The sequence below is a fragment of the Phyllostomus hastatus genome, unplaced genomic scaffold, assembly GCF_019186645.2.
Source record: "Phyllostomus hastatus isolate PE091 unplaced genomic scaffold, TTU_PhHast_1.1 phas_contig_113, whole genome shotgun sequence".
NCBI classification, from domain to species: domain Eukaryota; kingdom Metazoa; phylum Chordata; class Mammalia; order Chiroptera; family Phyllostomidae; genus Phyllostomus; species Phyllostomus hastatus.
Genome location: NW_025333530.1, coordinates 1,645,540 through 1,673,339, shown reverse-complemented (window position 1 = coordinate 1,673,339; position 27,800 = coordinate 1,645,540). Strand labels below are relative to the sequence as shown.

Genomic DNA, 27,800 nt, shown 5'->3' with positions numbered 1-27,800 from the left:
TACTGTTCAGTATCTTATTAAAAGAACAGGGAATAGCTAAATGAAACTAACATAGCAAAATGGAAAAAAGTATTTTTAGAGTTTAGTAATTATGAAAATAATTTAACTATAGAATGAAGCATAGCATTAAAGGAAATAATTAGGGCATTGATATTTTTTTGAAGTCCATTTCTATATATTATTGCTGCCTTTGTTTAAATATAATGAATTGCATATACCTTAAGTTCAAAAGAAGCTGAATTAATTACCCTAAAATCTGGAAGAGGAATTCACAGTGTGGTAATGCTAAACTTAGCAGGCCTTAGGTATTAAAGAAATGGCAAAATATAGATTCCTAGTGAAAATGAAGGAAAGATGAAAACAATTTTTTAAAAAAACATTTACATGATTTATCAGCATGTTGATATTTAGAAATTCTGATCTGAAGGCATGGCTTAGATAAGATCACATTCCCATGGTGATGTGCAGGGCTGGAACATCCCTTTACCTTGTCTGTGACTTCAAGAAGGCATTTGCTAAGGGGTGAGGACAAGCAAATCTTTATAAATTTGATAAGACAGACTAAAATAAGGACATTTCTGCAGACCCAGCAAGCTTATAAATATAATGACAATGGGACTTTTAAGTCCCTAAAAATTTCAACTGTGTTATTTACTTAAAGATCAAGGTTGGAGAGTAATAGACTCAAGGTAATAAATAAGCAATCTTAATATAAAAGTAATTTTTTGAGATTAGAAAATTAATCTCAGATTTATATATTTCAATTTTATTGTTAAACTCAATACATGGGACACTTTCTGATATAAAGCACCATTTCATTATTAGGAACAAGTATTAAAAAGGTGCTGTCTTTTAATTTCTCCTAAGTTAAGCATTCAGCCATTTCTGTCTTTAATAGAAAGTATGTACAAATGACATTCATTATAGTAAATATTTATGTTGTTAACAAGTAAACTATTTCCTGTTTCCAGTTCCCTAAGCAGCAAGACCGAGTAAGAGCTCATCAACACCCTACCTGATAATATTATAATGCCTGAGGTAGTAATCTACCTCATTTATGCATTCATAATTTTACTGAGACTGAAATAAATGCAGCATAAGATTTACACTGAAATGAAAATCAATGTATTCAGATATGGTATATAATAATATCAAAATACCTAAACAGCAAAACTACCATTAAGTGACAAGTAGAGACTGTTTAAATGCCTCTACGTTTATGCTTAACTAAGATGCACTGAACATGATCCTGTCAAGTTTCATAATGAGACAAAACCAAGGCAACAGTGGAGTTCAGATGAATTTTCCCCCATGGCCTAATTCTTTTCACAGTTGGTTATAACTATGACATTTTTTGAAGTGCAGAGTACAGGTCACTGCCTGAGGCAATTGAGTGGGGCTGATAGATGTACCATTACTGTGTTCCTATGAGAAAACATTTTGACAAGTACAAAAATACCCTTCACATTCTGTTTCCTCAACCTGTTAGACAAATGGTTTATTTAAACCAGGTCATCATCTATGGGAAAGGGAGGACACAGGGACAAAATGAATGAGATTTTTATCAGAGCTCAAATTTATACATTCCGAAAGTGTGCTGCAAGGGAAAATAATTTTCTTTTCCTATTAAGGTTCAGACTGTCCTGCAACAATAAATACTTATTCGTAGAAAACTCTTTTAGTTCAAAAAGTGAACTTGGGTGGGACAAAAAGGTCACAGGGCTGGTGAGTGCGCAGCTTATATGAAAGCCTGTGTAAATCCAGGGAGCAAGTATCCTTATTCTTCTATTTCTTATCAATATATTCTGTTACTTCCCTTACCAGGTTTTAGAACTTAAGCAGTTTTTTTAAAGCTCTATAAAAACTAGAAATAAATATTTTCATTGTGCTTGATGCCAAAGAGTTTTACAGTGAGTTTTTAAAAAATGGTTTCAAGGAATCAATGTTTTTGAAGTGCTTTCAAGACAGAATGGTGAATCTGCAAATAAATGTTTTGTTTACTTGAATATCAGCCATCACTTTTTCAGTAAAATGAGTTATAGGCAAACTTGTATTCTGCTTTGGTGAGTATAGATTATGGTTTCTAGGCAAATTTACTAAATTTTACCTACCTATTTTTGGTGGACACAGTTATCAACTTACAGATTTCCAGCATGGTACTGAGATTATGCTAAAATGTGTTAGAACAGCTTGTTTCCAGTATTAAGCTTTATAGACCGGGATACACTCAATAAGTTAAACCATTTTGCACAATTACATCTACTCACAGAATATTGCTAATAAAATTTATAGTCATGACCATTATTTACAGTTTTAGAAAAGTCTACAACTGATTTGTAATTAACTTATAAATTATATGTTATCTCTACCAGCCGCACTCACACTGTTGACAAGGCCGCTACTCACTGTCTGGAGTCTTTTCAGAACAATGCTCGGTGATAGTTTCGACTGAGCTTTTGAATGATTTGTTTTCAGATTTATGGAAACATAAATGTAAACATATGTAAATGTTATGTAAACATTATCTGTAATATGTAAGGATATTATAATCAAGTCATTTTTTAAAAGAGAATTACCTTACCGAAATTTTAGTACACAAAAGTTAAGGCTTGGTTAAGGAGTGGAACATTTTGTTGCATTTAATTCCTAAGACGAGTGAGAAAAATGATAAATATATGCATTTAAAATGAAAGTGTAATCTCTCAAGTACTGTATATAAACATGAAACTTTCTTTAAAGGGGTATCATTTTTCCACAGAAGCTTAGGAAAATATATCTTGTCTTCTTCAAGCAATTGAAAGTAACACAAAATGTTTTCATTATTATCTGGTTAAAATTTGTAAACATATTACTCTGACTCTTTTTAAAACTTTTAGTAATGAAGTCACAAAATGAATTCTGATCTCTGATGAGACATTACCAAGTGTGTATCTCTGGATTTACATAGAGCTAGAATAATAGAGATTATTGATTAAAAAATTCATCCTCATAATTAAACAAGCAACTATAAAAATAAAAGCAAAAACAAAATACCTACCATCCCAATGGCAAGCCAAAGGGATCATATCCATATGTAAAGTGCAATTACTTCAATTTGAACAATTTTATCTGCCAAAGTACAGAAATAAGCACAAAATTCCATAGTGTCTTACACAGGTGTCCAGAACTTACTAGTTTTTGCCTCTATTATCTTGTGAGAATGCACATATATTGCTTTGAAATTCACCAGGCTGGTGTGGCTCAGTGGATTGAGTGCTGGCCTGCCAACCAAAGGGTCACTGGGTTTGATACCCAGTCAGGGCACATGTTTGGGTTCCAGGCCAGGTCCCCAGTAGGGGGCACATGAGAGGCAACCACACATTGATGTCTCTCCCTCCTTTTCTACCTCCCTCCCCTTCTCTCTAAAAATGAATAAATAAAATCTTTTAAAAATTAAAAAAAGGAAATTCATTGTTACAAAGAGATTATAGAATTACATACTTCATATAGGGAGGATAACCTCCAATTAAGGTTTTGGACTTCACATATAGGAAGTTAAATGTAGTCTTTTTAAAAAAGCCTTGCTTTTATTTTTAGGCCCTTAGCCCCAAAGCACACATCAATGTACAAATTTTCCAGATGCAGTATCACAGCATTACCAGCAGTGGAATCTTTTTGTTAGATAGATTATCTTATAAAGTTGTTTTGATTACCTTTTTGTTGTTATTCCTCCTTAGGGAGGGCCCCTCTTGCAATGAGAATGAATCAGTTGGTTTTTGAAAATTAAAGTGATCATAAAATCCACGTAGAAGTATTAGTATTAAACATAGCAATTACCACTGTGTATGCAAAAGCTATAATGGCTAGAGCCCATCATATAATTGTTGGCAAAATTGCCTGAATTTCAAAATTATGAACACTTCATTGTTAGTTTTTTCCTTAACTTACTCTGAAGAATTCTTTTGTTGACCCTGAATCCAATGTTCCATAGGCAATTTCTGTTTGTTTGGCCAGGTCTTCTGCACTTTCTATGGGGGAGACCATTCGCTCCACCGTCAGGAAAGCAGCGAGGTTAGCGGTGTAAGATGAGATAATGATGAGCGTAAAGAACCACCAAACACCTCCAACAATTCGACCTGAGAGGGATCTAAACATGGATAAGATAATGCACATTTTCCTTTCTCTAATGACATAGAGAAAGAAAAAATACCATCAGTTCACCATATATGCTTAAAAATAGCATTTGCAATATTTTATTTCCTGATAATTTAATCAACAATGGTTCTAGTATTTCTGTATATGTTGATGTTGCTTATGCTACATTAAATGTTTAAATGCCACTGAAAATATGAAAACCTTTTACTTTTTATTGTTTAATTGGCAGAAATGTGAAACTCAATACCTTTCCTTTAGGTACAGAATACAAATGCTTACTTAAAGTCCTCCCTTATTAACATTTTAGCATGTCTGATACTAGAATGAAGCCTACAGTTGAGATGAAACACAGTATTATGGCTTAATTGGTAGCAGTTTTTCTCTTGGTGGTACATAAAATAGCAATATGTCTTAGGAGTGGGTGAGGTCTTAGATTTGATACAATCTGGTAGATGCCTTTCTGCTTTTATCTTAAGTCAGAGCTCTGCCAGGATGGATGGGACACATGCCAAGGTGGGGCTGTACCAGATGAGGATCTAGGGTTATTCTCAAAGTAATTGGCCTTGCAGGTTTGTTGATAACCCATTGCTTATGGGAGTGAAAGATGAGTTATGTCCTAAAGAATCTTTACATACTGCTATAAAAATGTTTTCTCTGTCACTGCCTACATGAGACCAAAGTTTGTGTCTTGTTAATATGTAGCAACAACATTAAAAGCCGATGCTAAATCTCATAAAACAAAGTTTTCTTCTGACCCTTTCTCTGGCTATCAGGGATGTGTGGGTAACTGTGAATGCAGAGAGAAAGTGAGAAAGGGATGAATGAAAAATTCAGGGCAGATTCAAAATTGATCTCACTCATCGGGAGCATCCGGAGATTTTAAATTCCTGTGACAAATTGTATTTAAATATTTTGTTAAATGTAAGGACAAATATCATGTTTTCCATGGTATTTCTAGCTTGAAAATGCTCTCATCTTAATCAGTATGAGGTAAGTGGCACCTTTGTTTTAACTTAGTATTTCCTTAATTCTGGCTTTAAAAACCATTACTCAATTTTCTTTGATTTTTTTTCCAATTGATTAACTGTGAATTATTGATTTGTTTCCATGTTGGAGTTTAAGCACATTTATAGTTTTCTTGGGTCTTAAGGAACACAAACTGTGTTCCAAACACATACTGTGGCTAAATTGTCTTTTTATGAGAATCTATACATTTCTTTAAAAAAAAAAACATATATTTGCAATGCTAATAAAGGTCACTATTTAGATTTAATACTCAGTTTTCCTCTCTTCATCTTTTTCTATGGACAAAATTAATGTTTTTCTGCAATAGGAAATTGGCTGTACTTTTGGCAACTCCCCAAAAAGATGTCTTAGTGGCATCCAAAGAAAGCGAGAGATGAGTCCCCAGAGAGTGAAAGTTGTCTCTATGAGACTAATATAGTATTTATATTGCTGACTCATTGCCTACTGCTTAGCTTGTTATGTGCTCTCATACAGAACAGTGTTTACCTGCCACCTACCAGGCAGACTCCGTTTTTAGATCATGCCATGGCAGAAATCTCCCTTAAGTTACATGGGATGTTAATCAAATGCAAAATTAATTTTTAAAAATTAAGAACAGCAACAGAACCAAAAACACTTGATTTTGAAAAGCTGATACAATGAACATGAATTCTGTTTTTACAATTTAGATTTTAGTTTCCATCTGCAAAACCATTGAAGAAAATATTAATACTAAGTAATTTTTTAGAGTTCTGATGAGTTGCTTATGTTAATTTTCCATTGGGATGTATCCATATTTTATGCTAAGTTTGAATATTTGGCTATGGATATACTTAGATTAATTTGAGAACTGCAAGTTTTTTTCTGTGTTTCAAGTAATGCTCTGCCTGGGTTGTGCAGGGGGAGGGGGCAGGAACATGTAGAAAGATGTCCTGCACAACACAGAGTTACTGGGGAATTGGTGAAGAACTGTTGAAACTAACCTGGGTGAAATGTCACATCCTTGCTGCATAAAAGCACCCAGGGAAAACCAGAGGCTGTTAAAGATGCCAAACTCGTTGGGAGGTTGGTCGCTTGGTCCTTCCTTTCCGTCCTCTGGCTCTTCTGTGTGCCACTCATATGGACTAAACCTACTAACTAGGAACAAGACCACGCTGACACCAATGTAGGCAAAGACTATGCACATCCAGATCTCATAGGCCAGAGGATCCAAGAAGGAAAACACTCCTGGTTTAGATTTCTGAGGCTTTTTGATCATAATAGATATGCCCAAACTCATGAAGGGCTTAGAGAAGTCAATGACCTCCTCTCGGACCAAAGTGATTGTCAGAGGGGCAATAGCAATCTCTGCTTTCTATAAGAGAAAAGACACATGAAAACACATAAGTTAATGGATGTCATCAAGCAATTAGCACTGGACTGAACCACTCAAAGCTAACCAGTTACAATCAATTCTACAATTTCTTTCCTGAATGCCAACAATGAGTAAGGCCAGTGATAGATACAAACAGTTGACTTGTTTTTGTGACGTAGTATATCACTTAAATTGCACAAATTATTTATATTGTTCCTAGTACTTAGATAAAAAAAAGAAATGGAGAAACAGTAGACATAGGCTAAAATAACTTCAACTTAAATTACTGTATTAGTCTTTAAGGATCTAGGACAGCAGGAGGAAGAGACTTAAAAGCTTTTCCATATGGCTGAATTTTTGTATTTCTTGGCCAGGAATGACATGTTGCCATCTTTCCTGATTCATTTGAAATGCTGCCACTGATTCAGTACTTGGCCATCCCTCAACACTGCATTGCAAATTTCAAACAGTCCTTTCTTTTTTATTCCTTTCCAGCTATGAGAAAAGTTATAATAAAATCTGTTTTGTAGGCTAGAAAAAAAACTGTTTGATAACATTTTCCAATTAAGTGCACACACAAAAATCTGGAAATTGGTATTTGTTTCTTCCCATTCACATACTTTGATTTTTCACTTTTAGCTTCTAAAAAAGGTATTGGAAAGCAGTGGATTCAATTCTCCATATTACGATCATAACATACCAGCTTCCACTTTTGTTTTGTAATTTTATCTATTTGTATGGGTCTGTTTCCATATCTCTAAAATGAGAACACTTTCTTTTACCTCATTGTATTATTGTGATTGTTTATTTAAAAGCCTTAATAAAATAACAATGAGCATTTATTGAGGGACACTAATGTGTCTGACACTAATCTAAATATTTTAAATACTTTCCCATTTAACCCTCATAACAATCTTTTTTTATAGACATTAATCTAAATCTTTTAAATACTGTATTTTGCTATGTATAATGTGCACTTTTTGCCCAAATTTTTGAAGGAAAAATAAGGATGCACATTATACATGTGTAGTACTCATTTGCATATCTATATAAATGTTAATTCTTTTATTTATGCTTATGTGTTAAAGTGTTACTCTAGAAAGCAATAATGATAACTGCATGCAAAATAATACCTTGCAATATGATAATTGGTTTTGTTTCTGAATATAAACAAAAAAGTAAATTAAAAAATTAAAACAAAAGATTTTTTTTTCCTGAAAGTTTGGGCCAAACACATGGGTGTGATTACACATGGGAGTGTGTTGTATGTGGCAAAATAGGGTAGCTTTCAATTTAACCTCATAACAATCTTGTGTTTCTCATTGTTTTCTAGGTGCTGAAACTGACACTCAAGTGAGTTTTACACATTATGACTACGATGCAATTTAACTTTGTGCTTCTTCCATTAAATCACACTATCTCTAAAATCAAATGAAATGAAGTGTGGTGAAAAAAAACTGTAAGCTGTTACATGATCAAAAATGAAGAAAAAAAAGGTTTGAAAGTATTTGCCATTAAAATGGAATTTGAAATATACCCAGACATACATGTTCTTACATAGAGGTTGCCTCTCACACTCATGCCTGCATATCCTCAGGCCCCTGGTTCCATGAGATGGCAGCAGTTTGATGAAAGGGTGGCTGGATGGTTAGTCTGGCCATTGTGCTGTCTGGCCAATGGCACTCGGGCCTTTGTGCTGTCTACGGGGTGACTGGAATTAACTGTGCATGCCTCCAAGTGGGAGTAAACCTAGTTCACATCATAAACGCCCACAAGTGTAAAAGCCAGAATCACTCCTGGGAGGTTGTTAAATATTTTCCCAATAGCTGTTTTACATAAGTGATATATGAACTAGATACAGAAACATTAGTATATAAACACAGAACTAGAAAATTAACTAGAACTAGAAAATGGGAAGTTATTTCCATTCCCCTCTCCTACTATTATTTTTATATTATATATGCCCTTCTAGACATTGTTTATAAATAATATTTTTCTTATTTTAATATGGGACAATACAGAACATTATATTTTATAATTATTTTTCTCCTTTTAAAAGAATATGATAAACTCATTTTCATTTCAAAATACATGTTAAATTAGTTTTAATGATTGCAAATATGTGAAAGTATCATAATTTGCTCAATTTATTATTTCAGAGGATATTTGTATTGTTTCCAGTGTTATACAATTTACAACATGAATGATGTGAACATCTTTGAAGACAAATCCTTGCACATATCTTAATTATTTAAAATAAATTTCTAGAAATGGGATTGCTAGTCTAAATGGTAACAATCTTTTTCTAAAAGAAATGTTCTTTTTTAATAAAGATTTTGTTTGCTTGTTTGTTTGTTTGTTTTTAGAGAGAAGGGAAGTGAGAAAGAGAAATGTAGATGTCTGGTTGCCTCTCCCACATCTGCTACTGGGGACCTGGTTCGAAACCTAGGGATGTGCCCTGAATGAGAATCGAACCAGTGACCTTTTGGTTTTCAGGCCAGCACTCAGTCCACTGAGCCACACTAGCCCGGGTGGTAACAATCTTTTTAATACTCATAATATGTTTGTCCAACTTTTCTGGAAAGGTTATGCAAAATTTCTACTTTCATCAGCACTGTGTGAATGTACCTGCAGCTTTAAATATTGGACACCCCCAGTCTACCCCCAGTTTATTCTCATTTATCTCCACCAGTTTGCTACATGGCAAATTAGATCGCATTGTACCAACTAAAATTTGTTTTTATTAAACAAATAACCACTTTTGCTTTTTTAAAATGTATTACCTGTCATAGTCTGCCTCTTCATCACATACAGGGTATTAATTTTCTTACTAATTTGTAAGTGCTTTTAAAACTTTTCAAAATATTCTCTTATTTTCCATGTATGTTACAAATATTTTCCCTATTTATTAATTGTTTTATTTCCAAAACTTAGATCAGTAATTTTTAAGCTTTTTCATTTGATGGCACATGTAAACTAATTACTAAAATTCTGTGGCACCCCCCCAAAATTTTTATATTTTTGTGCAGATATGACAAAAATAAGTATAATTTTTATTCATTCACACTGGATGGCTATTGTTGTGTTGGTTCTTGTCAGTTCTTTTTCTTTTGATACTCTAAGGAAAAAGAGATCAGTGCCTTTTGCCACACACCAGTGTGCTGTGGGACACCAGTTGGAAACTATTTACTTAGTTTGTTGGGAACCACCCTGCCTGGTACCAAAAGCTGTAACCCGCGCCTAGGCTAAGGCTAAGGGAACGCCCTTGGAACCGTAAGCCAGCAAGGAGACAAAAGCTTATCTCCCTGGCAGGAGCGCTGCTTTTGCTGCTTCATTTATAATTGAACCCCAAAGCTTGGTCGGTTAGCCAAAGACGGGTAAGATTCCCCAAAGGGGGAACGACCTAAGACAGGCACGATCACGTGGGAGGCCCCCAAAAGAAGGACTTTGGGGGCTACAGCAAAAGAGGGTGATGGACCCTCGCTCCTCGGCTTTGCCATAGCCCGAGTTCTCATTGTCTGGGAGAAAATCTCTTTATCTCTTGGTTGCCTTAGTTCCCTTGCTCCACCTAAGCCTGAAACAATGACAGGGTGGTGCAGCTCTGTGCTGCAAAGGGTGGATTCCCCTGGTGATCAGGCCTAAGAAAGGACATGTAGATTACTGTGAAAACTTCTTTATTTAGAATGCTCTCAGTTGAATGAGAAGGGTCCAAGGAGGAAGTTAGTTTGTTCTTCAAAGTCTTACAGCTCTTTGACCCTGACTCAAAACAGACCCGCAGAGTTCCTTGTTATCTATTGTTCCTTACTTCCTCATAATGAGTACTGTACTTTATCTGAATTATTATGCAAAATGGGCCCAATAAAAGTAGGTTTGGACTGGAAATTGGGGTGCTCCCCACTAGAGGGGGTGGCCATTCCATCCCTACTTCTCCACAGAAACTAGTCTGTCTCTGTGCATGTTTTTTCTCATGTTTTGTCGAGCCATCCACAGCGTTCCATGATCACTGCTGGCCGGTGACCCACGCATCATAGTTTATGGTATTTTACTGTAATATATATGTTTTATACTTTGTTGAAATAATATAAAATTATCTTTTTGTATTTTCAGCCTTGGTTTCATGCTTAAAAAACCCTCATATCATATGATCAATCTCGATCATATATATTTTATTTTTTGTTTTTTAAATTACATATATTTTAGTCTAACACCTATAACTGTAATTTCTCTATAACTTATTTGGTATATTGTATGATGATGTATTACAAAGTTGTTAATTTTCTTAGTGGTTGTTCAGCTGTCTCAATAGTAATAAATGAACAATGCATCTTTTTATTGGTTTAAAATGTCACTTTTTACATACTACCTTAATCTGTGTACTATCTATATTTTGAAATTTTTTATTTATATTATACAAGTTACCACTAATGAGGATAAAAACATTATAAGGAAAGAAATATGGAGAAAAATAAAAGAGTCTTCAGCATAGGCCCTGGTTGGTGTAGCTCAGTGGATTGAGCATGGGCTGCAAACAAAAGGGTCACTTGTTTGATTCCCAGTTAGGGTACATGCCTAGGTTGTAGGCCAGGTCCCCGGTGGTGGGGGTGTGAGAGGCATCCACACATTGATCTTTCTCTCCTATTTCTCCCTCTTTTCCCTCTCTCTAAAAATAAATAAATAAAATCTTAAAAGAAAGAGTCTCTTGCTTAAAAAATTATATGCAAAGGAAGACAAACATTGGATTAAGGTAGTGATATTAATGTTCAATGAGGACACTTTCAAGGTCTCAAATTTGAGTTTTGAAAAAAGCCAGTGAATAGAGGAGATACATCTGGGCTTTCTCTACTAACATTGGGTGTGTTTTGTGTGCCTTGTTCCATAACCCTAGTGATTCCCCAAATTAAGGTAAAATATCTCCTGCAAGAGCTTGGTAGTATTTGAATTCTTGAGGATGTCTGGAGTGAGATTCATGGACCAGCATTTTAACACATACCACAGGTAATTCTGGTACTTGTAGGCTATAGTACATACTTTGAGACATATCCCCTTGGACTGAAACACACACGTTTGGCAGGGACCAGGAGAAGGTCCTGGAGCAGTGCCCCCCAGATCACAGAATGGACTGAAGCAGGTGTGACAGGCAGAAAGGACCTGAGAGTGTAAGGGAGGTTCTGAGCTTCTGAGTCACTACCTGCTGGTGTGCTGAGATCACAGGTAATTATTCCTAACAATTACAGTAACAAAGTTTGAAAAGAATAAAGTGAAAAAAAAAAGAATTCAAAGTTAGTCATTTTGTTGTCTAACAGGCTTGGTTGGGTGGAAGAGAATGGACGGGGCTTGATCCAGGGCCCTGGGAACTGGATGTCTGTGTGTGTCTCAGCAGTAAGACAGAAAAGGAACGTGCGGAGCAAATACAGACTTTGCAGGCTCCAGAATGGAAAGTACCAAGTGTCCAAAAAGTGTAAGAGGCAGAGAAAATGATTTTTTTAGGAAAAAGGTGGACAACTGAAGTGGCAGAGATGGAGGTATTTAAATACTCTCAGATTAGCTGGTGAATGAATGAATCTAAGGAGTGTTAATAACCAGGATGTTATATTCATTATCTCTGAGAACTGCCTAACTTCAGATTTTGATTCATGTGACGTGTACTACTGTTGAATTTTGTTTTTAATTGTGCTGCTCTCTTCATGTCACTTGTTTTCATTGTATCCCCCTAATAAAATGTGGTCAGAACCCTTGCAAAGGGGTGAGCTGGGGCTGCCCAAATGGTAGGGACATGGGAGGAGATACATGTCCGAATGCCTTAGAAAGTGACTCAGATTAGTTTTCCCGTATATACCTAATTGGCAATCTAGTATTTTTAGATGAAATACTCAATAATATTTTCTGAAGGAAATAAATTACAGTAGTTCTAACAACTTGAATAATGTTCACATTTCAAATCAGCTTATTGTATCAAAAGTTAAAAATATTACCAAAGCATACAAGTTTTAGGAACCCTTTTTCTTTGGAACTTAAAGCTCAATATCAAATTCAGCATGAGCTCAGTGGTAAAATATTTCTGGATTTTTTACAGCTTCCTCTCCTCCCCTTGTTTAAAGCACCTAACTAGTCAGCAGTTCTTCCAAATAGATATAAAACTGATTACTCTTGAATGCTTAAGTTTCCTCTTGCTGTTGAGATTATAGCTGCTACACTGGACTGTGAGGAAAATGTTTATTGCTTCGGGGTCTGAAAAGCAGGTTGCAGAATCAGGAAACTATTGAATTGCCATCTGGCTTGGAAAGTACACTTCTGTGTAAGACTTCATTTATGTTCTAAACTATTCTACCTTTATTCTCTTCTGGGGAAGGATGACTTTTATATAATTCTTCATTTAAAAGGGCCTTATGAGAATCAGACAGATTATGCTTTGAAGGTGACATTTGTGAAATATGAATTGGCCTATAGAAAATTTCAGAATATATTTCAAGTGTATGTGGCTTTTATTTACTATTACTTGATGAATAAAACTTACTATTCTACGTTGGGTTCCTGCACTGGAAATTTCACACAACATTTGATAACTGCTGGTTTGATTTAGATGCTTTACTGTGGTAGCTGAAGAGATCGATCTTGTTCTGAGTCAGGCAGGAATGTCTATATTGAATTTGCCATTGGCTATGAATGTGTGCACTCAACATCTAGTGAACATATAAGGTAGGGTATGGCATACTTTCATGTGAGGCCCACTGCGGAATAAATTCTGGCTTTTGTGTTTTGCTAGGTACGAAAACAATGATGGCATTGCATAAAGCTTAAGTTTACTGTGTTCAGCAAAACAGTTAAGACTCTCACATTATTGGTGAATATTTTATAGATGCTAATGTAGTTTAGTAACCACTTCACCAACTACTTAAAAGATATTTACCAGTAATTACAACCAACAGGAGCATAAATAACTAGCTAAAATGAGGTCCAGCTTTATGCTATTGAAGGAAATCTGTTCCTACAGTTATCAATTAGCAGATTACTATTGGATTTGTTTTGTAGCTCTCCAAACAACATAACTATGGGATAGAAGAATCAAACTTAAAAGAATAATCATCACAGATACTGAAGTTAGTGTTTTTTAATAGGACATCATATTCTAAATTTTTATATCTCTTTTCTGATTTTGAAGTTATCAAGTGTTAGTCTCTCTCATTGTTTGGAATTGCATTATTATTGAAATAGAGAAACAGTTGAACATCATATATATCTCTTTGAATGAAACTGCAAATTAAAAAAAGTAATAGATGCTTAAAAATTGATATGTGCCCGAGTTAATAAAAAGTTTCAGGTTTATGTAAGTAAATTCTTCAATAAATTGATTTGCTTACCCCGTAAACAAGTTCTCCTACCATCCCATTCCAGATTTTTGTGTCTGCATCCCTTGCTCCATATTTTCCATCAGGGACAATGGCAATTTTATACTTGATACCAATATGTTTTGCAATTTCAGATGCCAAATCTACACAGTATCCTTCATACTTGTCATTTCCTTCAAACATTTCGTGATTTTTCTTGTACATAACATATGGGGATTCCTATAATGAGAGAAGTAGAACTGTAAAGGAGAAATTATAAAACATTCAAAAATATGTAACTTTCCAGTTCTAGAATTTGACAAAAATATTCTATTTAGTATTGTATACACATTGATTTTGTGTGGCTAGAAATCAATAGTAAAATAGATGAATATATAAATATGCTTAGAAGTACATTAAATTGTTTTATACTAGACACTAGATGTGGTCTTTAAAATCATTGTCTTTGAGTAATTATTATATACCTAGTACTGTAACTGTGACAGGAAATGTATCCATTAATAATCATCTGGAGAAGCATAGCTATCACCTTATGCAATAAAATCATTAGTCCCAAACTATCATGTGAAGTTAAAGATTATTTAGTAGTCAACTTCATGTAATAAAACACTAATTGAAGGCCACCTGTCTCCATATTCTGCATCTTGTTTAGCCACAGTCAACTGTGACCTTTGCAAAAAGAGCTAGATCTTTTTTTTTTCTTTCTGGTACTTAGCAATAAGCTTTTTTCCTCCGAGCAGGCACTAGCATATTCAAAGACGAAATAAATTAATGGCTTAAAATTGTGTATACTTATTTGGATTAAATAGGCTGGCCTAAAGTTGTCAAATTGTCCAATATTTTAGATTTAATTAGGATTTTGTTCCATGAATTTTTATTCTGTTACACAATAGGTCTCCAACAGAAGCCAATACTTTTCCCTGAATTGTGACTATCACACACATCGAGAGACAGTCCCATTTAGTTTTTGAAGCAAGTAAGCATGAAAATAGGATTAAGAATTAGTGTCAAAATCCATATAAAATGAAAGTTTACTGGTGGCTAATATTAACTGGACAATTTTCAGTTAAAGCACACACAAACACACACTTTCACTCCCCTAATCCAAACCGTTTGAGGGCTGTGAACTAAAAGAGATGTTAGCAAAAATACATTTGATTTTATAAATGGAACCTAAAGCCACCAACTAAAAGGTAGCCCTGAGGAATATGCAATTCATCTAGAACTCCTCGTCACACCCCAGAAATTTTAGTTATTTGCAGACAAGGAATGACCACATTTGGCCACAACATCATTGAAATCATGTTTTTATATTTTATAAAATTGTGTGATAACCTTCATTTAGTAATTTTGATATGAATCCTTTCTTTTATCCCGGGAAATCTATAATTGTGAAGGTTTAACTTTCTCTTGGAACTCTGACTTAGAGGGTAATTTACTTTATATAATGTGACAGTGTACACTAATTGTTTTTTGAGGAACTTTGTGAATGTGGAAACTACATAAAAATTTAATAAGAATGTAAAACACATGATATATGATATTCTCATAGAGATGCCCTAGAGAACTTTATTGTGGGCAATTGTCCAGGATTAGACTTTGTATTATTTTCTTAAATTCTGCCCTAGGCTGACATGACTAAGCGACCCAAATATCTCTTACTTGTCTTCTACATTGAATTTGATGAATATTTTAACACTGGGATGTTTACTCATCTAAAATTAAGGCAACTAATTGTCTCTTCTTTAGATAGATGAAAACCATTAGTTTACAAAAAAGTATCTAAGTATAAAGTTTTACAAATTATAAATGTGTTTATGAAAATTGGTAAATTATTGCAAAGCACTGTTAATTTCTTAGATATGCTATAAAATATTAATAGTTAAAATGAGCTAATCTTTTAATTGTTCTCTTTTTTCTTGTAATAGTTAATTAAAATATGAAAGAATATGCAGAAAAAAGCAGGAATCACCCTTTTGTAAAATGCTTAACATTTTAACTGAAATGGCTATATAGCTGTCTCCTATAACTATTCATGTAATAAAACTAACAAGTTTACAAATGAAGTATAGCTAAGGCTCACATTTGGTACTAAGGCTAAAGATCTATTTTAGAGTGTTTGGAAATATTTGAACAGTTATGAATTTTAGCCACCAAATATGTATGTATATATGTATTTGTGTGCAGAAATTTCTTTAGCTAGTATTATTATTTAATTTGCTAAATCCCATAACATTATTTTGTGAGCTGTTGCTTCATTAAAAGCTGTACTTTTATTATTCACTCAAACATTTATTAAGCACCCATTATGTGCTGGGCAGTTTGAGTTTGCTGGGAACTAAGGGTACACAAGTCATTAAAACATGCCCCTTATCCTCTTGTGATTAATTGAGGTTAAATTCTTTTTAGTAAGAGTGAAAGAGTGAGAGTGGTTGGGGAAAATAATAAAATAGAGTAGTGAAAATAAATAGCTCTTACTTATTTAGTGCTTACTCTGTGTCAGGTAAATGTTAAGTTCTTTAATTGTGCTCTTTCATTTACTTTTCATGTGGACATTTGGAGGTAGGCATTTCCCATTTTGCAGATAGAACTTAAGGCTCAAGGAGGTTAAGCAAATTGTTCAATTTCAAAGAACTAGCAGAAGTGGGGGTTGAACCTATATTTTGAAATATCTAAAAATATCTGAAACTGTTATTGCACCTGTCAAAATATGTGCAATTATTTGAGCATATGGTTTAACAAGAAAAGGGACAAAATTAAAGAAGTGAATTTGTTTCTTTAGAGAATGAAATTCTTTATATGAAATCTTGAGTAAACCATGTAGATAAAAACTTTCTGTACCTTCTTGTGGTGTCTGGTATACACAAGGCACTCAATAAATATAAAGATCTGATCTATCAGGACTTCCTAGAGAGGAATATCATACCAAAGTAATAATATTAGAACTTGGATTCAGGTCTTCAAAAAGAAAGTAAACATTAACAAATGCTAGGTCACCTCTTCAGAAACAGACATATGTATACATAAATTTAAAAAGCATTTAGTGTCTTTTTTTTTTCAATTTCCTTTTGACACCAGGGGACTGTTTTGTATTTGTTTTCCTGCCAAACAAACTAACAAAGGTTAGAAGAGCCTTCAGTTTACTAAAGATGCTAATTAGAAATTTAGCTGTTTGCACAACAGGGGGTCTTCATGCTTACTGAGATTCAGGTGAGTGATGTATGCAGCACAAGAGTAATAAGGGGAACTTACACTTGAGGTGGAAGAACAAAGGGAAGGAAAGGCTCAGTTTTCCTCACCCAAAAGCTCTCATGATTGCTCAGCTCTACCCATTTCCTTTGAGTGGGTCTCAGTTTCCTTTTCTAAATGAGTAGCAAATCCCAACACTCTCCCAACTTCCTCTTGCCCCAGCTCCAATCTGACAACTTGTCCACAAGTAGCCTTTCAAATACTGCATACTTGGGGAAATTTAATACAGAATTTTGGGGCTAGTATGGGTGAGAAAAATACCAAATCTTTTCAATATAATAAAAAAAATTAGTTCTAGCTAATCATTACGGGGATTTGTGGAGCATCTTTGATAAGCAGCAGCCTTATGGAGTCTCAGGTGTTCAGTTGTGACTAAAAATAGAATGATCACAGAAGTGGAACATAACCTCTTATTTTTAAGAGTATAACCTGCCATCTTTATTATCAACTACTCTGACCTGTTGGACAATAATGCCTTAGAAGTTATTTTAAATGCATTGCTTCTTAGTAATTATGAGTTTATTACTACAATTTCCAGAATAGAAGATTGTCTACATTTGCTCTGCTATTTAAGAAAAAAAAAATCTCTGTCTAAAGATGTTATGTTGGGGCTTGCTTAAGAAAATGTTGGTGTAAATGAATTAAAATGAATTTTAATTGATGAAGTATCCTTTTCCTACTGAGAAAATGTTTCTTGGATTATCTGCACTTAATAAAAGTGAAACTTTTGAAATAGATATTTATTGAAAATCTTTAAATTTTCTAAACATCACAAATATAATAATTATAATTGATAACATAATCATTATAATGATTATAATCATTATAATTGATAACAATTAATGAAATCAATAGTGTCAACTGAAATTATTTGCTATGTGGCTATTTGTTTTTCTACAAAGAATCTTAGAAGATGTAGAAGATTTATCCCATGGGTAAAATTTTAAAACTGAAAATTAGAAGATTATTATTAAATTCAGGAATAAATGAATACATTTATGGCTGCATCATTTTAAGTTTATTTAAAATAACATTTAAAAACTAATTGAATTATAATCCTTTCAGAGGCATGTATATGTATGGGGGATATTAATATTTGGCACACAAAAGAAAATAAATATGTCTATTTTCTACATATATAGGGTAGGCAAAAGTAGGTTTACAGTTGTTCATATGGAAAATGATACAATACTTAATAAATAATAATACAAGAATATAAACTCTGTGTTTCCTGTACTCATAGTTATAAAACTATTTTTGCCCACCATTTGCTATGTAGATTGTTGCATGTGCACAGGTATCTATGTATAGTACATCTACAAAATTCTACATAGAGAAGATAAAATATCAAACATCTCATAAAGTATGAAAAGTAACCTCTTAGAAGGATCAAGTGTGATAAATAAAATGGCTTTTAGATTTGTAAAATAATTCTGATACTGTAGTGAATACATTTGGATTTATGGAAAATTGTCCTAAAAGATTGCTATATTTAGAAGGTGAAAGAAATACTTTCTAGTTGAATAATACATCATAAGCATCATTTAACTTGAGGAGTAAAGATTTGGGGAAAAACGGGTTTGGCTGAAATATCATTGCATCATGTTTCCTTTTCCAGAGAGTTCAGCAGGCGAGGAAAATAGTGAGATTACGGAGCAAAACACCGTCTCTTTCCCTCAAGGTCTACTGTGAACTGCCTTTTCCTCAGTTGCTGCCCTTGTCCAAACCGCATGACACATATTTGGCTTCCTTAGGTGGTTTGTAGAAATTATTGTTTTGGATGTAAAAAATTAAATCAGTATGGCAACATTCTCATTAGTTTTACAGATTTTATAAAAATTTTAGTCACTAAGGCCTAAGATAAAAAAACCCATGAGCCTCCAAATTCAAGACCTGAGACCTTTCAACATTGTAGTTATGATTCTTATTTGATGTTATTGTCAATTTTACTTTTTTGTTTAGATTTAGTTAAGTTAAATTCAGTATGACTATATTCAGGTAGACTAAATTAGACATTAAAATGAAGGTCACATTATACATGTACACAATGTTATAAAAATGAATTCCAACAATGCAAAACACTAAGGCTACATTTTATTGGAAAATTATATGTAACATATTTTTTATGTCTTTTGTTTGCTTTCTCTCATTAAAATATGTTTTCTTGAATGCAGGATTTTTGTCTTTTTTGTTTTCTTACATATTCCTAGACTTCTAACTAAGCCTAGCACATAGCAGACGCTTAATAAATATTTATGAATGAATGAATAAATTTATCAATCAATTTTATTTAACAATAGCATATATCATTACAGTGTAGCAACATATAAATAAAAACATACACAAAGGAAAGACAAATGGGTGAACAGCAATGCCATATCAATTCAATCAAAATGAATGATTTCCAGTGCCACAACACTCTCAGCCTTTTTTTGTGTCTAGGTGTCTACCTGGTATGTACTACATGTCTAACCAAATCCATCTGTATTGGGAGTTTTCAGTTGAATCTGGGGGATTATTACATGCAGATGCCTATATCTCATTCATCTATAAGGAGCCATATTTTTTTCAAAATGAGGTGGTAAAGATGTCCCAGGTCCCAGGCTATCATTTTCAATAAAAGCAAATACAAGAAAAACTTACAGGGAAAGGATTTGGGTATAAATTTTTTTGAATTACTGAACAACTATGCAGATGCAAAGACCAGGGGTATTATGTATATGAAGATTACATTTTTATACAAAAGACAGATACTGGTGTTGCACTATTCTGATGGCAAAAATATAGATAATATCACTGTCAAACAATGATAACTTTACAGATTATTCTTTATATATATAGGAACCAGTTGGATTTTTAAATCAATTTTCCTTAGTTTTTGATAGCATGCTTCCAAAAACTAGCCATGCTTTCAAAATTAATTCAATATTTTTGTTTTAAGAATTATATCTCCGGCCCCTTTCTTAACAGGGATAGAAAGGAGATTCTCTACAGTATATCTATAATGCACATTAAAACACTTTATTTCACACAGAACAGGCAAAATTAAAAAAAATCTTTAAAGAAATTGTTGTATATTCAGAAAACAAAACACAGATTCATAGATATTTACTTTTAGAATGTACTTGGAATTAGGACTGATATAATTCCATTATTTACACACAAAGACCTCATTTCAAGTTATGGGAAGTGATATGTCAGAATTGCTAAGTGATTCTCTTTCAACATCTATTTATTTTCTTGGGAAAGATGAGGATTAATTCTTCTTTTGTTCTTGTTTCTCAGAAAAGTCACAGAACTTAAAAAACATTTTTTTCCTGACAGTCCAGAGTTGGTCATCCCGGAAGAATCTCACATGAAAAATCAGATTAAATTTACTACACAGGAGAACAAGACTTGGGCCTTGTTAGGGATGGTCGGACCACGTGGAACTCATTTCTTTCTTGATCAATTCCTTAAAATAGGATTCTTCATCAGAGGCTGAAAAGAGGAGGACTGTACTGAAGTATGACTTTCCATTATTGTGTCTTTTTTAGGAAAATAACTATATATATACACATATTGTTTTTCAAGTCCCATGCAAACATCACACAATTGAGTTGGAAGGCATATACTTTGCACTGTTGCACAGAAACTGTTGTTGGTTGGTTTCATTCTAAAATAATAAACTTCTGTTCAAGGCTGGTGATGCAACACAGATAAAGCTAATTGCAACATATAAAAACTTCTCTCGGGCATTATCATGCTTTGACCTCAATGTCAACATTTTGGAAATAACATTACTAAAACTGAAATTACATAAGCTAAAATTAAATTACATAAAACATGTCCACTTTATTTAGACTAAGGGCTCCATGAATAATTAAAACCATGTTTTGCCTAATGAGACAGTGAGATGAGGACATAGGACTTTAAATTAGATAGAAAAGGTCACCGATTGTTGATCTCCTTTGACTAGCGATGACTCTAAAGGGCATGTTTGACTTTAGAACAGAAAAATATAGATTTTCTATTATTTAAAAGGTAATTTCACTAACATCTCTTTGAAAAAGTAGCCTTAAAATTTAAAATATTTTTCATTTTATGATGTGAATGAATGAAGCAATCATATTTTTCTTAATTCCTAGAAGTCCTATAAATTATATTTTGTATTTGTTACTGGTCAATGAGAAAAATAATCGGTGCAAAGATTTTTTTGCATCAAAAATAGATATAAAACAAATTTATTTCTAAAGCATCCAGTTATATAAAACATGCTTATTAAATTCTTCACATTCATATCTCCACTATTACAAACAGACAATACACATCATTACCTGATGATCAAACTACTTGGAAATTATAATTTTAAACACCAATAACTATTTTTACATGGATGTTTTAAAACTATAATAACAATGATAATGTGGTCTTTGCTACCAGATATTTTATTCTATCGGTTGTTGATCTTTTCCATGTTCATTCTTTTGTCCTTTGGAATCTTAGCATTTCACACATTTCCAACTAGAGCTTGACAGTTTCATTTTTTGACATCTGAGCATTTTTCCAGGAACAACAATGAAGCAGGAGAGAATACAAATAAAAGTACTAAATGTACTCAAAGCTCAGGACAAACATACTTAAAGTCTCAGAGACTTTTGTGGATCAGAACACCCATGTTTCCACTGCTTTCACCAGCCCCGTTCTCCTCAGCTGGGAAACTGAAACTGCCTGTGGACAAAACGGAATAGCAGGAAGCACAGACTGAAACTTACCATAATTGTGGTTACAACCACTGTTCTGTTCTCAATAGCTGCTGTGTCATTGCCAAGAGTGGGTACATCTTGAATCAAGACTAATTTATCCATATCATTCCAGTAACCAACCTGCCAAATAGAGAAAATCAATGAAAACACATTTTAGAAGAGTTTTCTCTGATTCTTATTGGAATGAGTGATATTAGTGAACAAAAATAAACAAATTTAAAAAGTAGATAAAAAAGTGTTTAGAAGTTTTTTAAAACTGTTGATGAGCCAGTTTTCTTGATGTTAATGATACTGCTTGATTATACATTTTGGCAACTTCAGCACTTATTATTATGGAGTAGCCAAGACATTAGGAATGAGTGGCTCAAAAGGAATGTGAGTACTTTATAAAGTGCTTAACTAATGGGGTCTTAAGGGAAAGTTAGGGGGCTGTATATCATGCAGATGACAGCCACCACCTATTGACTGCTTGCTCTGTGACAGACACTGCTCTCAGTATTTTTAAAAGATTTTATTTATTTTTAGAGAGAGGAGAAGGGAGGGAGAAAGAGAGAGAGAGAAACATCAGTGTGAGAGAGAAACATCAGTTGGTTGCCTCTTATATACACCCCAACCAAGACCGAGCCCATAACCCAGGCATGTGCCTTAATCAGGAATAGAACCTGCAACCTTTCATTTTGCAGGACAGCACCCTACCAACTGAGCCACACCGGCCAGGCTGCACTCAGTGCTTTTAAAATATGCATCTTAAAGTTTAAAAACAAAGCAAATGTAGTAGTGCAGTTATTTTTTATATTGTAAAGATGAGAACCCATATTAGAATGTTAAATAAATTTTCACAAGGTTATACATTCATGAAGCCAGAATTCAAAATTCAGGTCTTTATGAGACCAGATCCATATATACTTTATTATGCTACACAGCCTCCCAAAATGGGTGTTTCTTAATACTTTCCAAAATTTTTTTCTTGAATCTCTGGATGCAGTTCATAAAACTCATGTGTCCAATAAAATGTATGTAATGGCTTATGGGTCTGTTCACTATTTGTTCTAATATGTTGTGGAAGTCTCGCTTGTTTCCTTCATGTTTCTTAACTGTGTTAATATTTGTTCATATATTAAGATAAGTTAAGCATTAACATGTCAGAAAGAAGCACTATATTACTCACAAATATTGTATATGTAACAACACCAGAATAGATGAGAAAAATAATTTTCACTAATATGGCTTGCTGTAATTCTCAGTGTGCTTTGAAATTTTGAGTGTATATGAATTCAGCAATATTCTCAATTGTCCATATGAATTCATTTGTAGCTTTTAAATTAATTTAAAAGTTAAATTTAAAAACATGTATGCCTTTCAGACCTACCATCCCTCCGTTTCTACATGTACTTAAAAATTAAAAAAAAAATGTCAGTTGTTTCCTTTTAATTGTCCTTTCCACGTGGCTGTTGTATGACAGGCAGATGGGACTGAGAGGTTAGCACTTGTAAAGATGCAGCCACCTTCCCAATCTCAGCAGCCTGTTCTCTTAGGAAGACGATTTTTCTTTGTTAATGAGTTCCCACAGCAGAATAACCACAGATCTGGGACACCTTCTGGAGAGTCCTCACATGTTGGCCAGGCCTTCACAGTTTGCATTTAAAACCAACCTGTCAGTTCACAAGTATCTACCTCCAAAAGACAAGTGATTTAGAGTATTGACAAATTAAAATAAGCAAAAATTTACCCAACTGTGTCTATTTGCATTATATCTATTTACAATTGTGGTAAAAAAAAAGCACCATGGCTTGTGATATGAGACCAATTAATGGCAGATCTCAGTTGGGCCACAGACTTACTGCAAAGTAAGATTATCTGGAATGGGCAGTGATACAGGGTTCGCTTCCTAAAGAGAATCTGAAAGTTTGGACCTAGAATCTCACATGATATGGAGTTTCTCTCTCTAGTTCTCCATAACATATTTTAATATACAAGAACTTTCCCAAAGCCTGATCTCATTCACCCAGATAGAAATCTAGGCATTTTTCCTAGAGATAGAAAATTGGGTGAAAAAATAGTAATTCTAGAACAAAAATACAGAAACATTTTCATCACTAAACTGGCGAGGATTGTCAGAAAAATATTTTTCTTTTTTGTACTTGTAAAGGAGAATTTTGTGCAAACCTAAAAATAATATAAGGTAACAGTAAGCATCTGTATATTTATGGTGGACTTTGCCTGCAAAGTAGGAACAGGGTGAGATTTGAGGTGCCGTGAGGGCCCCTGTTCTACTCACCGTTGGTTTTTTTTGAGAGCTGATTTGACCAGACTTTTCTTAATAAATATGGCTTAATTCTAACCTTACAGAGAACCTGACTGGGCCCTGGGACTCATAATATTTCTTAGATGTCAAGAGAGTGAGCTCTGGGGCTGGGTGAGCATTGGTTTCTGCTGCAGCTCCATCTCTCTCTGGCTGAATATCCCTGGGCAGGTTACTTAGTTTCTCTTAGTCTTCCTTTTCTATTGTATCAAATTAGAACAATACATCTTATTTTTGAGTGGTTGTGAGGATTAACTATAAAAATGCACATTAATTTTCCAGTACTGTGTCTAGGATATAACCTGCTCTAGAAATATAATTTTTACAATTCAGAATTTCTGAAACCATTCAAGCCTGGTCCTGGAGTGTTTACTCTGGGGGTCACCAGAATGGCAAGAAGATCCCACTATACTTAAGAACTGGGACTTCAGAAAGAGCTCTGTGGCATCTGTTAATGAGACTCTTGATCTGTGTCCCTGTTAACAGAAGTCAGACAAACTAAACTGATGGATCAACTTTTATCTATTTCCAAAAACAACTCCCTTGCTGGCAAGTGTTCAATTTACAAGAACGTTGCTCATTTTTCAGACATGTTGCTGAGTCTCACAAGCACAGTGTTTCTCATAGTAGCTCATTTGACCAAACGCCCGAGTTGATTATTGTCACAGAAAACTGAAGGTAGGTGAGTCTGCATAATTGTGCACATCATATTTCTTTTTTTATAAACTATTTTTTTAAAGTTTTTATTTATTTATTTTTAGAGAGAGAAGGAAGGGAGATAGAGAGAGAGAGAGAGAAACATCAATGCGTGGTTGCTGGGGGTTATGGCCTGCAACCCAGGAATGTACCCTGGCTGGGAATCGAACTTGTGACACTTCGGTTCGCAGCCCGCGCTCAATCCACTGAGCTACGCCAGCCAGGGACCCACATCATATTTCTTTAAAGAGTCTTAGAGGTCAGATGAGTGTGAAGATGCATTGTTCTTCACTCTCCCAATTTACTATTTAACTTTTACTTCAAAAAAGCTTAATTTTTGTTCCTAGTGTGCTTCAGTAGTCTATGTGACAGGATTCAGTACTATAAATAGTCCACTTGATATTACCACTAGTTTCTGTCAGCTTCTGTTTTTCCATTATTTCTTTTACAGAATGATCATTTTACTTTTTGTACATACTGTTTGGTGAAACATGGACTTGCCTTTTGCATTTTAGAAAACTTCTCTTATGGCTAATTTTTCAAGATCTGGTTTGTGGCAGGAAGGTGTGCCTATTTTTACCTCTGCCCACCTGTTAGCCAATGTTTCTAGGGGCCTGGGAACATTGTACTCTGGGAAGTACTCTGTCTGCTCCACAGCTGGTAGTGTGGGTAAAGTCAGTGCTCACATGGAAGCCCATAAATTTCTTATTGGAATACTCATATGTCTCAGTCCCTTATGGCAGGCAGTGAACTTAAAGGAGCCCACACAAAGTTTGGCTTCTCAGCTGTTGTCCATCTCTTGCCTGACCTGATCTGGCTCAGGCAGGCTCTAGCACTCTTGGTGGTAGCTGTCAGCTTGAACTTAAGAAGGTGCCACAAGAGATGGAACAGCTGGAGATGGTTTTCATGGCAGCTCCAAATCTCCCTCACTAATATGCAGAAGCCCACACTATGAAAGACTGGAGCAAAACACAGCTCAGAAAGCATTTACTATTCCCATTTATGACCTAATTGTCCTTCTGGAACTTGTCATCAGGTTCTTGCCTCTTTCATTTCTACCTATTCAAACTCTAGCTTTACAGCTAACATTAAATCCCACCTCTTCCAGGCAGCCTTCCTTGATTTGTTTTCCTCCAGCTGGAAGTAATCTCTTCCTCCTTGGAATTTCCACAGGTCTTCTCTTTAACTATCACATGAAACTTAGTCCATTCTACCCTACTAGAAAAATAAATTCCTTTAGGGCAGTGTCTACTTAAGCAAGGTAATGATGTAGAAAGTTTTGGAGTCAGACATATCTGAATTAAAAACTTTGTTTTCTCACTTACGGGCCAAAGACAAGTAACCAGGACCTATTGGATCAAATTTTTCTTATTGGAAAAGGGAGATAATAGTACTAACATTATATCATTGTTAGGATTAAATTATACCAAGTCCTGTGCTTGGGACACAGCAGCCTTTTCATAAACTGTAGCTATCATTATTATATTAAAGGAAGAAAGTATATTTGGGAATGTTTTTGTTTAAACAGCCAAGTGATGAGACAAATAAAGATTTTAGATAAATAACTTGAATATCTCTTGAACGTTTTAGTTAATCCTAGAGAAATGAAATGTTAAAAATTGTGTGTGTTAAATACACGTGAATAAAATGTTTATAGCCAATTACTGTGGTGGAATTGTACAGCTTCATTATGTATTTTTTGGATGTTGGGAAGATTGCTAATATGTCTAGTCACATTATAAGATAAGCAGAGTTACCTTCTAAAATCCAAGGATCTGTCACAAACAGCTTCCTGACCAACCTCCCTGGCCCCTCAATTGAAGTGTCTTAGGTATTTCTCTCCCTCCTCAGCCTAACACTAATCTTAATAATCTTTCCCTCTATCTGCTTTCCCCTTTGTTCATTTGAATGTGTTTACTTGTTTACTTCAAGAATATTCAGCCTGTTCCAAATATGCCCACCCATTAGAAACAGTTTTCTTTGTTGTCTTTTACAAATGGTTGCATGGAGGCACTGTGTTTTCTTTTCTGTGTGTGTGTGTGCGTGTGTTTTGTGGGGTTCTTTTTGCTAAGGCTTTAACAATTATATTGCTTCCATTTTGGATAAAGATGTAAAGAGTGTGTAAATTATATACAGGGTCTGGCAGAAGTAATGCCTGCTTGAGTGCGATTGGTAGGGTAACAATATCAGTGTAGTAATTTATAGTTTTAATTTGAACATTTCACCTAAAATGTCACATGGTGTGCTTGAGTGTGATATGTTATATTACAGAATTACATGCTTATGATTTTGTAATAAAAAGGGGGTGTTATTTGTGCCAGACCACGTAGATTATTTCAGCTTTGGCACATGATTAAATATGTTATATGACACATGACACAAAAATTTATCTCAGTGCAGATTATCAAGAAAGTACTATTTGTAAGTACACACATTGAAAATGTAGAATAACCAGTTACCTTTCATCTATAGGGCTTGAAAAATATCAAATGCAAAGTAAGAAAACAGTTCAAGGGTGGCTCACCTTCCTAGGCCCTGTGCTCTTCAGCTCAAACACGTCCATTGTGTAATTGACCCTACGTCCATAGTGGTCGAACTGAACGTTCCCTGTCAGCCCTTGAATTCGAACCTGTAAATGAAAACAAACAAACAAACAAACAAACAGACAGACAGACAGACAAACAAACATGTATTCATTTGCCACGTCATTTGTGGAAATCTCAACTTCATCTGCTAGGCTTATGACTATGTATGGGTGTGGAACCTTACATTGTAAGCAACTCACTGAAATACCATGGGCTATTTGAGCTACTGGGATAGAATCTGAAAAAGAAATATCAAAGGAATATATAAGCAATTCTACTATATACCTGGAAGATGAATATGTTTCATTTGTTTTTTATGTTATAAAGTTTCCATTGTAATTTTTCAGTATTGAAGTATTGTGTATAGGAACAGAAATATGGTTT

The 27,800-nt window shown here is 34.3% G+C and overlaps 1 protein-coding gene across 9 annotated transcripts in view; it reads right to left on the bottom strand.

The window, feature by feature from the left end:
- Positions 1 to 27,800, bottom strand: part of GRIA4 (glutamate ionotropic receptor AMPA type subunit 4) — a 384,719-nt gene that overhangs the window by 41,766 nt on the left and 315,153 nt on the right. For 4 of the 9 annotated variants that reach the window (XM_045838595.1, XM_045838603.1, XM_045838622.1 and 1 more), the window contains 5 exons: positions 27,356 to 27,460; positions 21,843 to 21,953; positions 13,852 to 14,058; positions 6,123 to 6,493; positions 3,928 to 4,162 (listed from right to left, as the gene is read on the bottom strand). In XM_045838595.1, coding sequence (XP_045694551.1) covers positions 3,928 to 4,162; positions 6,123 to 6,493; positions 13,852 to 14,058; positions 21,843 to 21,953; positions 27,356 to 27,460 — 1,029 coding nt within the window. Of the gene's footprint in view, positions 1 to 3,927; positions 4,163 to 6,122; positions 6,494 to 13,851; positions 14,059 to 19,396; positions 20,569 to 21,842; positions 21,954 to 27,355; positions 27,461 to 27,800 lie in introns of those variants that run through there. The other 5 variants (XM_045838639.1, XM_045838630.1, XM_045838645.1 and 2 more) reach the window with 2 other exon arrangements.